The sequence below is a fragment of the Pelecanus crispus genome, chromosome Z (assembly GCF_030463565.1).
Source record: "Pelecanus crispus isolate bPelCri1 chromosome Z, bPelCri1.pri, whole genome shotgun sequence".
Taxonomy (NCBI): Eukaryota; Metazoa; Chordata; class Aves; order Pelecaniformes; family Pelecanidae; genus Pelecanus; species Pelecanus crispus.
The window spans coordinates 24,737,948-24,752,499 of NC_134676.1; the positions used below are offsets into that span (position 1 = coordinate 24,737,948).

Consider the following 14,552-nt stretch of genomic DNA (forward strand, 5'->3'; position numbering starts at 1 on the left):
AAAAAATTAAACTTCGTGAACATCGAAAATAGCTACTGGAAAGTAAAAAAAGCAAAAATGGAAAGAAAAAAAAAAACACAGAAAAAAACCTGTAATTAACCCCAAAATACTGATTACAAAAGCAGGGAATTAGGTTTTAAATTGCAACTGAAAAGAAATCCAAACATGTGTAGACATGGAGTTCACAACTATAGTACCCAAGTTTTCCTAAGTCAGTCCTCTGAAGATGTTAGGTGGGGGTGAAGGTGGAGAGAGAGGAGAGGGAGAGAACACAAACACAAACAGATCTCACAATGCAATAAAAAGCTACTTATGTAAGATGCAACTATGAGAGTATTTTGAAGTGAAGCATTATGTGCTGCTTTTTCTTACTATTTTATCATCATCATTTAATGCATATACAAGTATTTTTTCATTTTCCAGGTCTTCAAGGAATTAGTCCTTGGGACTTTTCCCTTGGGAAACTGCCCTCACGAACAACAGAGCACAACAGAGCTGGCAGATATTTCAGGGCGCTTTCCATAGAGTACAAGAGCTCTCGATTCCCAGGTGCAAGAAATCAGAGAAGGAAGGCAAGAGACCAGCATGGATGAGTCAAGAACCGCTGGTCAAACTAAAGGGCAGGAAAGAACTGCACAGGCAGTGGAAGCAGGGACAGGTACCTTGGGAAGAGTATAGGGACGCTGCCTGGTTGTATAGGGATGAGGTCAGGAACGCCAAGGCACGGCTGGAGCTGAACTTGGCAAGGGATGCAAAGAATAACAAGAAGGGCTTCTACAGGTATGTCAGCCAGAAAAGGAAGGTCAAAGACAATGTTCCCCCCTGATGAGTAAGACTGGCAAACCGGTAACAACGGATGAGGAGAAGGCTGAGGTACCTAACAACTTCTTTGCCTCAGTCTTCACTGGCAACCTCTCTTCCCACACCTCTTGAGTGGATGGACCACAAGGCGGACATTGGGAGAGTCCCTCCCACTATAAAAGATCAGGTTTGTGACCACCTGAGGAACCTGAACATACATAAGTCTATGGGACCTGATGAGATGCATCCCAGAGTCCTGAGGGAATTGGCTGATGTAGTTGCCAAGCCACTCTCCATGATATTTGAAAAGTCATGGCCGTCAGGTGAAGTCCCCAGTGACTGGAAGAAGGGGAGTGTTGTGCCCATTTTTAAAAAGGGAAGAAAGGAGGACCCTGGGAACTACTGACCTGTGAGCCTCACCTCTATGCCTGGGAAGATCATGGAGCAGATCCTCCTAGAAGCTATGCTAAGGCACATGGAGGACAGGGAGGTGATTCGAGACAGCCAGCATGGCTTCACCAAGGGCAAGTCCTGCCTGACCAACCTAGTGGCCTTCTACAATGGAGTGACTACATCGGTGGACAAGGGAAGAGCTATGGCTGCCATCTATCTGGACTTCTGTGAGGCCTTTCACATGGTGCCCACAACATCCCTCTAAATCTAACATCCTCTAAATTGGAGAGATACGGATTTGATAGGTGGACTGTTCAGTGGATGAGGAATTGGTTGCATGGTCGCATCCAGAAGGTAGTGGTCAACGGCTCGATGTCCAAATGGAGACCAGTGACAAGTGGTGTCCCTCAGGGGTCTGTGCTGGGACCAGTGCTGTTTAACATCTTCATCAATGACATAGACAGTGGGATCGAGTGCACCCTCAGCAAGTCTGCAGATGACACCAAGCTGAGTGGTGCAGTTGACACACCAGGAGGACAAGATGTCATCCAAAGGGACCTGGACAAGCTGGAGAGGTGGGCCTGTGTGAACCTCATGAGGTTCAACAAGGCCAAGTGCAAGGTCCTGCACCTGGGATGGGGCAACCCCCAAAATCAGTACAGGCTGGGGGATGAAGGGATTGAGAGCAGCCCTGCAGAGAAGGACTTGGGGGTACTGGTGGACACGAGCCAACAATGTGCGCTCACAGCCCAGAAAGCCAACCGTATCCTGGGCTGCATCAGAAGAAGCGTGGCCAGCAGGTCGAGGGAGGTGATTCTGCCCCTCTGCTCTGCTCTGGTGAGACCCCACCTGGAGCACTGCATCCAGCTCTGGGGCCCTCAGCACAGGAAAGACATGGACCTGGTGGAACAGGTCCAGAGGAAGGCCACAAGAACGATCAGTGGAATGCAACACCTCTCCTATGAGGAAAGGCTGAGAGAGTTGGGGTTTTCAGCCTGGAGAAGAGAAGGCAGCAGGGAGAACGTATTGCAGCCTTCCAGTACTTAAGGGGGGCCTATAAGAAAGATAAGGACAATCTTTTTAGCATGGCCTGTAGCGACAGGACAAGGGGTAATGGTTTTAAACTAAAGGAGGATAGATTCAGACTAGATATAAGGGCGATGTTTTTTACAACGAGGGCAGTGAAACACTGGAACAGGTTGCCCAGAGAGGTAGTGGAGGCCCCATCCCTAGAAACATTCATGGTCAGGTTGGACGGGGCTCTGAGCAACCTGATCTAGTTGAAGATGTCCCGGCTCATTGCAGGGGGGTTGGGCTAGATGATCTCTAAAGGTCCCTTCCAACCCAAACTTTCCTGTGACGCTATTTTAGAATGCACTGACTGTAAAGTCTGGCATGAGTAAAACCACTACATAAGGCAGCATATAGTAGAGCCACCCCTAAATAATCTGCCACTCTGCAGCTTTTATATATCAATTTTTGCTCTTTCTCAATGCTACCCAAACACAGCATTCTGCAATATAACCCAGTGGCCTCAAATCCCATTGAAGCAACTGGAATTTGATGAGGGCCAACTTCTTACCAAGGCCTTAATAATTTCAGATGTATTTAATAAACCACAAGTTAACTTGGTGACAATACATACATGAAATAGTAATTTAACTTTTTTATTTTTTACACATTCATACGCTTGCTTAAAATATAATTTAGGTTATGAAAATCTATCCTATGTTCTTATTTGAATATCCCTGCCTCTCCAATTCTCCTCTTGTATCAGCCACCATAATTCTACTATCTACTATGAAGTAGTCCATCACTTCCTCATCCCAACCAATTCTGATCATCCTTTCACCGAATTCCCCACCCCACTTTCTATCAATTATCGCAATTTTTCCTCAGAAAGGTCAGAAATAACACTCCCCTTGTCTCTATCAACACTTCAAAATTCTGACCACTTCCCTGATACAGAACAGGTACGTGATAAATTTAGGCCTAGATTACAGAAGGGGAAACTTGCCAGACCATGAATAGTGGTGCAGCTACACAAGCAGATTCCTCCCAGCATATTATACTAGCAAAACTGTTCTGAAGGTAATGCTAAAATCAGTCTCCAGACAAAATAAATTATATACTGCCAAAAGGCGGCTACAGGTTTGTTACAACTGCATTGTAAAACACAAAACTGAACTGCTCAAAACTTCCAAAACAAGTGAAATGCCCCAAAGATTACTGTAAACCTGGCTTTAGTCTTAGGGTCTGAAAGTTGTGAAAACAAAAACAGTATTTCATTTTACTTTTTAGGTAATCTGGGGATGCTTTGGATGCCTTTGCACTTCAGGATAAAGCTGCAACAGCACTCAGAAAATTAGTTTAAAAGGTTTTGGTACCCACAAGGAGAACATTAAAATAGCATGACATCTGGAAAAGTAAGACCTTGCAGTTTTGGGGGACAGCAAATTTTTTCAGAAATTTTCATGAGGTGGAAGTAGTATACAGAACAACAGGAAAAGGAGAAACTGAGATGAATGAGCATGACAGTAGACTCAGGCTTGTAAAAAGCAGTGCTTTAGTATTTCAATAATTAAGGACTTCAGGATGTGAGAGATATGAAAGATCAGGAAATTCACAGGAGCTTCCAAGATCAAAGGCAGCATCAAATATGCAAAACAGTAAATGCTAAAGATTACTGCATGTTTCACAAAAAAATGCATGCAAGATGCATAGCTCTGATCAACCTACGATCCATACGCAGACACCACCAGAATGACTGAATGCAACCTGACCAAACTAGCTGCCACTGCTTCATCCTCACTTGGAAGAGAACGACTTCCTAGCATTAATCTAGAAGATAACATCTGACACAGGCCAATATCCCGTCATTTTCTAGCGATATAATAATAGTAAAAATTGCATTATCCTACATTTCATAATCCTTCCACTTATTTCAAGAGGATTAAGTGACAGCTTTCCCTACAAAATGAACATACGTTAGTACTCTTATTTTACCATCAGTTAGCAGGCAGTAGTAGTTAGGAGACTTGTTTTGCAATATTAGAGGCACGTAGATGGAACAATGCTTCCAAACTAAAACAGAAGTTACCTACATGAAGTCTGACATTCCCTAAACACAGTTAACTGAAACACTCAGGAAATACTGTCTCTCAAGCATGGGCCTTTGTAGACAATCTGTACCATAAGTTTAGTCAGCTGGTGCCAGTAAAAGTTACAACCTCCACAAGAAGATGAAATAAGTTATATCAATGAACAGTGATATTATTTTAAGATTAGTAGTTGTCAGCCTGCCCTGTGCACTGCATCTCATGCAATATAACTGTTCAGGACTGAACTTTTAAGAACAAGCTATTTCCAAGATACAAAAAAATGATGAGGTTAGAACATTTTTCTGTTATGTAAAAAGCATTATTTTAGTCCTCGAAAATAACTTGCCAGATTTACCCCATGCTGTCTTCAAGAAGTTAGTTTTCAGCTTCAGTTTAAGCAAGTGAAAATCATGTCAAAGAGTACTTGAAAAGTGTATTTGTGAAAGTTAAAACTGCTTTACAAGGAAAATATCTCTCAATCAGAACTACACAATCCTACCCATAAGTTACCTGTAAATCACATATTCAATTATTATGGTTAGTGTTAACCCACTGAACCAAAAGCCAGCATCAAAACACCATAAACCTCAAAGATGTGCACTCCAGCTCCAAATGTATTACTAATCATAATACTAACACATTTACTGCATGTCAAGTTTCCTCAAATGAGATGGAACACTTACTAAACATTGAGCTGTAATACTTAGTCACTCAATCATGCTTTTCAGTTGGGGAATGAAGTACATTTATAGCACATTTTGAGGAAGCCTGTGCTTATTGCTACTATACACAACACAGGCATAAAACACGACTTATTCCTAGTGTCTCAGTTTTTGAAAGACACTATACTCCTGATCTGAATCTGAAAAAAAAAGCAAAACTACTTTTCAACAGGGCACAATGCATCATCCAAAAGGGGGATTCCTATTGCTACATTGTCCGCTGTGTCTTAACATGTGAACCAAGCAAGATTTTAAAATACATCTTAAGCTATAATTTTTTACAAGGAATGACACTCATTTACCTGAGACTCCACAGTGACTGTGATCATAGAGATGTTGCTGGTGCATGGTAGATTTTTTGTATATAACATGAGGATGACCATTTTCATAATTAAAGTTACTAGAATCTTCTGTTATATTCCTTAAAGGTTCAATAAAATACTCTTCATCTTCTGTAGCAATGACTCCATGCTTAAAGAAGAAAATAAGAGAATAAAAACTTGCAGAAGAGTATATAAAACTCCTATTAAAAAGCTTAACTTTAAAAAACATTTGACTGTCATCTATCTCTGAAGCTTTAAGCCAACACAACAAACAATGCATAAGCCAGCTCACCTCTGCTGATTTTAGTGGGAGCAGGAGTAAGTGCCTAAGCAACACAATGAGAAAAGAATAAAAAAAATCATTGCCCTATTTCTGTAGTTCTTTCCTATCATTTTTGGTGGATATAGTAAGAAAGCAAGAGATATTCTCAGTATATGACAAATAATCTTTTCACAGAGATGTTCCAAAACTAAATGATTCGCATCCATTAAGTGTGACACCAAGCCAAAATGGCCTTGCTCAAATGATGAGACCAATATCCCTCTATGATGCCATACTGGTAGACGCTTGAAGACACATACTGCATCAAAGAAAAACAGCATGAAGGATTGGTTTTAGAACATATATTAAGGGAAACCATTCAGCATTTTACATCCAGATGCCTCATTCCAAAACTGAGCTAGTTATTAAAATGAAATTATTCATATTAACTTAGGATACACTATCTACAAAGCATTTATTCCTCAAAAGGTCTTGCCACAAATCTGGCAAATCCAAGTTGTTGCAGACTGTGCACAAGACCTTATTCTCCATAACAGATGAACATTTTTTCTCTCGTACTGCAGTACAGAATAGTAGATATTTTATTCTTATAACTTTCACATTTGTGAACTCAGCTTCTTCCAAACAGGAAGTGGTTTATGGAAGAAAGGGGAGATTTCAGGCCAACTATGCAATTTCCTGAACCTTCAGCAATTAAAACTGAACTTTAGCAGAAAATCCAGGTTTGGGATCCATTCAGATATAGAAATATTGGGGAATAAGCCCTGACAGACTCCTACACCTATATTTGCTAAATAAAAGAATTCTGGTATCCATATCTAGGAATTTCTGAATGTATGAACTTTCCACGTCAGGAGAAAGAGCTACTCATCAGATAGGAGACTGGAAGCAGGAACTTCTGCATTCGTATCCTGATTTGACAAATCACAAATTTATACCACACCTTTGATCTGTAAAGCAAGTACTATGCATAAGCCTTTTTTAAAGGGGTTATTTTTTTCCTCCGATGAGACCTCTATGATTGATCATCCGTAAGACCACTTGCCCCATATCTGCTCCAAATACCATAAAGCTGTTTGTAAGATCAGGGCTTGCCATTCTACTCTGGGTCAAAGCTATCATCCTGCTGCTGGTTTGCACATCAAATGCCTGATCTTTACTCCTGGAATAACTGGATTTCAGTAACAACATCAAACTTAAAATAAAAAATCCTGTATAACACATCAGAAAGAACAGTGTTTTCCTAATATAACCCTACTATAAATTTTGAAAATATATGTATGAACACGCTGCAGCTTTCAATTACACATTCCTTACATAGTGACTACAACAGTAAGTACTCCTCTTCAGCATTATGTTTCATTATGAACTCAGTTATTTACTCAAGAAGGTAACATCAGGGTCTACATTCACCTGGAAGATGCTGGTATCAAATTCCTCTCACAATGCCTTCTTGTTACTTGGAGTCTAAGATTTTACTAGAAAATAAATCATTTACTGGTACACTGCTGCTTAAATAGTATTGAAAATATAAACCAAATTGTAACTGGGTTTGCCAGATGTGCAGCAAGAACCTTGACAGTCTGGACTACATCCAGTCTGGATGTCAGACATCTGGGTTCAAGCAAATCCTGAGCTGTTATAAGCTCTGGTATTATGTTCCCACAGGAAAAGAGTCCTGCAGAGTGGTTCTGGCCAATACCATCAGGCTGTCCACTTCACGCCAAGCCTGAGAAGACAGAGGTACCATCCAACCTGTGGCTCTGCCTCTGCAACAGAGCAGGTCTTAAGCTACCTCTGATGAGTACAGATACGAAAGATGCATGCTCCAGAGTACAGTCCACCCAGGTTAACAAGTCTAAGCATGAATGAGACATTTGTATCAGAAACTGAAACTGGTAGTTTTAAGCGGTGAGATGTCCTCAGTGGGAGTGAGTCAATTCAGATGCCATAAACAACACAATTGAAGCATTAATTCTCTGTACAAATTGCATATTTGCAGGAGCAAATATGCAAAAACTATTACAAATGTCTGCAAACTACGATCACAGTTCCTTCAGGTACCAGCAGTGAAAAAGGTTAGGAAAGTACCGCTAATTTTTCCTATGCCTAGTTGACATCTGATCTCATCTGCCTGGAACACTATGGTGGTTTAAGAAAAAAGAGATTTTAATAACAATTAGTTGAGGAACTGCAAATAAATTTTAACTTACATCTACCACCAGGTAGTGACAACATTTATGTGGTCACTTTCAGCCAGCCATGTGATTTGATAAACAGTGGAAACGCAACTGCCCTGTATATGCCCTTCACATAAGACCAGCATATGCATACCACTTTAAACTTAATATTAATTTTGCCTGCAAACAAAATTTTCTTCCAATATTAAATTGATGCAAGCAGTACTGTTGAATTGCAGTGACTGATTTTTAAGTAGTACTCTGAATTCTGTACATAAAAAGTACCTATGTCAGTGACAACCAGCATCTATTCCGAGTTTAGAAAATCTGTGTGGCTAGAGATACCTCCGTTGTATATGCATTCAGCAATGTCTGATTAATAAATAGTGGGAATTATGCTATTATAGCCAAACCAACATTCTAAACCCCGTTTTTGGCTTACAATCTACTATTTGAGCAAAACACAATTTCAGTTGAAAAGGAGATTGAAATAATGCCCTTTTAAAGAATTAAAAGGAATTAATTTTAATTTTCTTTTAGTTTTGCTATTGTATTTGAACAGTTTGTAAATTAAACTTCTGCTCTAAAGCATTAAGAAAAATCATTAAGACATATGAATGACCAGCAAAAGGTTTTGACAAAATACCATGAATTTAAGAAACAAGCTGAATGCCCCAAGTAGGTTACTACAAGCAACATTCCCAAGATTATTATCTAAAACAGATTGTTTGAGGTCCTGTGTTATCCAATCCCACTACAGACTGCCAACTCCTGCTAACATATATAAGGTCCGGATCCAGCAGTTTGACATGCTCAGACAAATCTGTGAATCCACATGGAGTTCTCCTGAATTTGTGAAAAGGAATCTTTTTCTGTTAGGCTGTCCAGCTGGGGCATTAACCTCCTTCAGATGGGGGATGTCCATCAGCCGCAGAAGCAAACTGTATTATGGAGGACAAGTAAGCGCGTGCCTTCTCCAGACAATACTATTGTTTTACAATTTCTCCATGCCTTGAATCTTTCTAGACTTTATGCTTTATCCATTTTTAATGTAAAGTAGTAGCTTCTGAAAGTAGTAACTTCTGAAAATGTGTCAGTGTTGTTCAGTATGTCTACAGCTGGCTATACACTTCAGTGTGGTTTTATGACTGAGGAAAAAGATTGCAGTAGCTTACTGTGTTCTTAAAGATGAAAAAAATAATGATCTGGCCTGAGACAGTATATCATGGAATCTAACAAGACACCTTAAAACTAGGACAGGGACAGCTTATATATAATTTTCTGAATACTAAGTCTATACTGCAAATCCATATTAGTACCAAAGAGAACTCCAAAGACACTGATCTAGAACACTAAATCCTTTTCACTGTAATTTCTGATCTTTATAAATTATCTTATAAGGTAGACATTAATTTACATATGATTCAAAGATACCATACTATATGCAATTTATAATCTGCAAAAGTAGATGCATTCTTTATGGTAGAATCAGCTTTCAAATGAGCTACTTAAAGAAGAATATGAATAATTTTTACATATATGAATCTAGGAACACATGAAACAAGCATGAAGGCTTCCAGCAAAATAATTCCTCATTTAACCAAGTAAGGCCATGCTTTAGCCACAGCTTACTTCTTGTGCTTTCTTTATCATTTCTGTTTGGATGGAGACATCTGTGCTACCCAGCACGAATGTTACTCAGTGCATGGAACTTCACATGCCATGGAAATACTTGGCCTTTTACATTAAATACTTCCTTGGAACCACAGTAGCCTCAAAACATGATTTAACCTCTCATTCACTTTCCTAATAATAATCAATTTCCACACATTTTAAAGTATTTCCCACTACTGGGCTTTTCAGCACAAAATGAGAAAATCCGCTACTGCGGAAAGCTTGTTCGAGCACTCAGTTGAGAGCTTTGACACCTGGCAGAGGACAGAGGTGGATAAGAATGCAAGAAGTTTGGTTTCTGCTCGATTCCACTACTATGAGCTCCAAACTTTTCTTCTTCAAGACTTGCTCCCCTCAGAATTAGACAAACTTCTTTTGCTTGAGGTGAAGTTGTCTCCTCAACCCAGTCTACTACTGTTTCTTCCCTTCTTTCCTTCAATATGACATACTCAGTTTAGGCAATGCCTCAGCCTTGTTGCCTTGCACCAACATCCAAAGGCCCCAAAATGCTGCTCATTGCAAGCTCTTTCATGACAAGGCCAAACCTGCAATCCATCCACAAACGTAACATCCGCTAAGTAAATATGAGTTTGGAAGCCAGCAAGCCTGCCGGACAAGACCTTCAATTTCCTCACATGACTGCTCACTGGATTATAGAGCTTTCCTCATAACTTCAGACAATTTATAGCATAATCAGGGCCCAGCAGATGGAAACTGCTGGAATGAAACTTCAGTAAGTAGCAGCCTGTAATTCTGGGGCACTTGGTCATGAGAAATATAGAGGGAGAGGCTGAAACAGGAAACAGTGACAGGGAAATGAACTGACTGCTCATCATGTTTATTATAATGAAACTGAGAGAAAGCCCTCCTTGCACCAGAACTGATCTCAGATAATACAAGAGTTCTTCAAAGTAATACAACTTATGTTAATTAGATGATGGCCTCACCTGAGCACACTGAATAAAAAGATTCACTAAGGGGAAGAAATATGACTCATTTGGCAATACTGAAACCTAACACGACAACTGGAATAAACGGAATGCTTAAATTTTGTTTGTGAGCAACACTCACTGTTAAAGATTACTACTTGTTTTAGAGTTAAACAGGAAATGACTGGCTTTGAGACAGACATTAATCAAGGACTATGCAGAACGCGACTGGCAGTCTCTTACCGACCAACAGACTGGAAAATACAACAAACAACATTTTCTGAACTATCACTAACTCTGAAACAAGTAATATTGTCTTCAATACCCACTGCCAATTGCTTTATTAAACATGTTCTAACCAGCAGCTGTATAACAAAATATTTGTTAGTAGGAATCATCATTTAAAAATAACTCCGCGGTGGATTTATCTGAATGGAGTGGTAACTCCCATACTCAGTGCTCTGGAAGGCCCTGCCAGCACTGGATGACAGAGGAGTTTCCGTACGGTGGAGGATGATACTGAGTCGAGCCTACCGCTGCACCCCTCTGCAGGATTCCTGCCCCTCTGAGCAAGAGCCTGTGTCACCCTGCTGCTGCTTCCGGACATGACAGAAGCCTCACATGCTTGTGATTAGGCCTTTCGAGGAGGTGCAGTGGACACCCAACACTTACAGTCCCAAGTAAGAGGCAAGACCGTGAAGAACTCGAGACTGCCAGTCGTGGTGTGCCCAGAGACTGGATTAAGGCTGCCTTAATGCCTGGAAGAAATACCTAAGAGCTGATGACAACTAAAAACACTGACAATGATGATTTAGCTGGGAAGCACTCCACACTAAAGTTAACTTACAAGCACTGTTAGCGTATGGACACCTACAACCACAGAACAACAGGTGGCTTCACTGCAGCACAACAGCAAGGCTGAGGGCAGAAGGAAAACAGGCAGCAATGGGAATGCTGAACGTCACCTCAGGATGTGACGCACAGAAGTAAAAAAAAAAGATCCTGCTTCACCATGACACCTTCCGTGTTGCTAAATTCTTTGAAGAAACAAAGTGCCATGAGGAGGGAGAGGTGGGCAAAGCTGATAGGAGAACACGGACTTTCTCCTGCTTCATCCCACTCTTGTTTTCCTAACGTGAAAGGAAGACGAGAGTCGGCTAAGGCAAGAGCAGGCATTCTCGGCTCGCTCCCTGGCCAAGGTCAGAGAAGAACCGAAATGGGAGCACCATGGCACTGACTGCAGGCTCCAAGGGGGCCAACCAGTCTGTGCCTCAACTGGCAGAAACTCTGGAGATAGAGACACGCAGCCTCTTTTAAAGAGGCGAGTCCTGAAAGCAGGGATTTGGTCTCCTTAGTGTTTTTAGCTGAAAAGAACTCAAACGCAAAATGATTATTAGTTTAAGAGCTTAAATAACTGTGAGAAAAAAAGTTATTATACGGGAACTGCAAAACCAAAGTGAAAATTGTACTAAATTCAAACCCATCGGCTACCAGTCCGCATTAACCAAACTGTGATACCACACTCAGTGGAACACCATATTAACTACATTTCTTTGAAAGTGTTCACTTAGCCCTGGAAATCCCCATTAAATTATTTTCCCTCAAGACTACTCCAAAATGTTACCCTAGACTGTATCAGGGATATCAAAGCAGCTAGGTGTAGTGCAACCTATCCAGGTCTGAAGCAGCTGGCTTTTGTTTGTAAATAACATCCCAAGATGCATTATTCAATAGCACTTCCAAGGATAAGTAAGAATTAGTTTAGTAAGTCTGTAAAACCTTTTTTTTTTTTCCTTAGCAATTAGTTAGATCTGTCTAACAAGAAGATTGACCAGCATTTTATTATAATTAAAACCAGAATGAATAACTGTAACATACACATATATTTTTACTAGAGAAATCACTGACTCATGATTTAGTATTTCCTAGTCATGCCCTTCTATTTTAGTATTTTGTTACTCAATAGTCTGTTTTCTCATTTCTGTTGGGAATAAAAGAAGCTTTTTCCCATGCAAGTACTACTGTCATGGGATCAAGCCATCAACAGTAAAAGAAGAGATGAGAATGAAAGAGATGAGAAATTCTAATCCTACTTTTAAATGTAAATGTTTAAATTAAAAAAGGTAAATAATTACTTCCTGATGCTGCTGCTTGCAAAGAATCTACTTTGCTCTTCACTCTGAATTTATAGCAATGATGACTTTTACACCAAGCAATTCTCTGTTATTTACTCAAAGTTTCTAAACCCCAATTCTCAAAAGACAACAAGCAGGTGTTCAGTTCAATCAATGCCTCTCTGGAAAGATTCAGCATCGTAAAGGATCCTCTGTTTCCTCCTCCATGCCCCTTGAGCTTGCAGCATTTTTATAACCTGTAAGGATCTCAGCACAGACCTTATCTTGCAGCCCTAGTGCAGACACTGTAAACACCGAAAATGTTGCCTCCTAAAGGACTACAGAATTGGGTCTTAGTACTTAAAATTAAGCTTGAAAAACTGATGACTACTTTTCCCCAGGACCCAGATCAGGTTTTAGGGGTTTTCTGCACCTTCCTGTCTGCTTGCTTCCCGCAGGGACTCAAAAAACTGAAAGATATGCCAATTATGCTCTTCTTCTGTAATTTAAGAGGGACAAGCACACTATTATACTAGAACATGTAATGTGCACTTACCAGACCATTGCAGTTGCTTAAGGCCACTTTAGTTGTACTGTGTTGGTCTTGCAAATATCCTGTGTAATGACAGTGGTCTAAAAAATCGTGCTTCCATTGTGGTCCATCTTTCCCCCAGTATTCTACTGTAAAATGTCTGGACACCAAATCTGTGTTGAGAGTCAGGTTTAAATGAAAGTGCTTGCCATAGGCAGAAAGTTTAAAAAATAATTTAGATGCTGCCAGTTCTTGGTCATAGGGGTCTGTGCTCCTCCTCCTTCTTGAGGGTTTAGCATTTTTCACAGTAAAGCTGAGGAAGGCTCCGTTTTGATCAACTCTTATTGGGATTGTTAGCTGGTAGTGTTCAAGGTAAGACAGGAATTCCTCTTTGTAATCACAAGGTAAGACAGTCCAGGGAGTGGGCATAGAAGAGAAGAAAATATAACAGGAAACAACAAGTAGTAGTATAAACATAAACCACACTTGGCTAAATCTCATCACCCTCATACGTAAAAGTCACTTTCATGTAAACACAAGATGTAGCATTTTACTAAATAAAATAAAACATTCTTTTCTTTCTTTTTAAGTCAAGAAGATGTGTTCAGTTTCCTATTAATTTGATGTCACTGGAAATACGAAAGTTTTTAACTACATCTTTCCCTATTTACCCAAAGTTTGTGAACATCTGGGGCTAAATTCTAACCTAAGAAGGTTAGAATTCTTCCCAGTGATACCATTCAAAGACAAAAGCTATTAGATCCACCTGCAAGAATAAAACCAGTAGTAATGAAAAGTATTATATAGTAAAAACATGTAAACAGCTCTTAATTTCATTAAAAACCTATATGTGTTAATGGATCAAAGTAAGATTAGATCCTTACTTCCTAGTCTAAAAACATGTTAACATTGTTATGGCAAGTCTCTAATTATCAAATACAGCATTTTACTAGATTTAATTTACAAGGCTTTCCTACAGTTAAAAGTAGACAGAAAGAAACTAAAACAAAAAAGTTAATCAGATTTGCTGTACTTAAACTTCCATGACAATGGATCATGAAAAAACTAAGAGCAGAGCCCGTATGATCTCACAAATTATGTAAATGTGGTTTAGAAAATATTACCCAAATGCAATGCAAAAACAGATGCTTCTTGTCAGCTACAGAGGTCAGACCCCTACCTTGAGAACTATATGAAAGCCTGTTGTCACTGTGAAATTCCGACGAAACCATGACTAGACTCAAAATCCATGTCCACGTCTTCCAAAAAATTTCCATAATTTAGAAAAACAGAAAGTTCTTTTTTTTCTCCTTGGAGAGCTACCTGTGTGCTACAGAGTTAACTCCACTCCAGAATCGCACCATAACAGGTATATTTATTTTATACTACTTCCAAATTAACTATTGGATGTTCCACTTTTCGAAACGTATTCTTCTCCAACAACCTGAACTTTCTTCGACATCTGCAGTCATTTTCTCAATTTGAAATAAGTATTTGTAA

The 14,552-nt window shown here is 39.8% G+C and overlaps 1 protein-coding gene across 3 annotated transcripts in view; it reads right to left on the reverse strand.

Moving 5' to 3' along the window:
- The window catches only part of ADAMTS6 (ADAM metallopeptidase with thrombospondin type 1 motif 6), a 153,716-nt gene extending 139,387 nt beyond the window's left edge, over positions 1–14,329 (reverse strand). For 2 of the 3 annotated variants that reach the window (XM_075726450.1, XM_075726449.1), the window contains exons 1-3: positions 14,233–14,329; positions 13,077–13,441; positions 5,320–5,488 (exon numbers count right to left, since the gene is read on the reverse strand). In XM_075726450.1, the coding sequence (XP_075582565.1) occupies positions 5,320–5,488; positions 13,077–13,441; positions 14,233–14,329 (631 nt within the window). Of the gene's footprint in view, positions 1–5,319; positions 5,489–13,076; positions 13,563–14,232 lie in introns of those variants that run through there. The other variant, XM_075726448.1, reaches the window with a different exon arrangement.
- Positions 14,330–14,552: the final 223 nt, after the last annotated feature.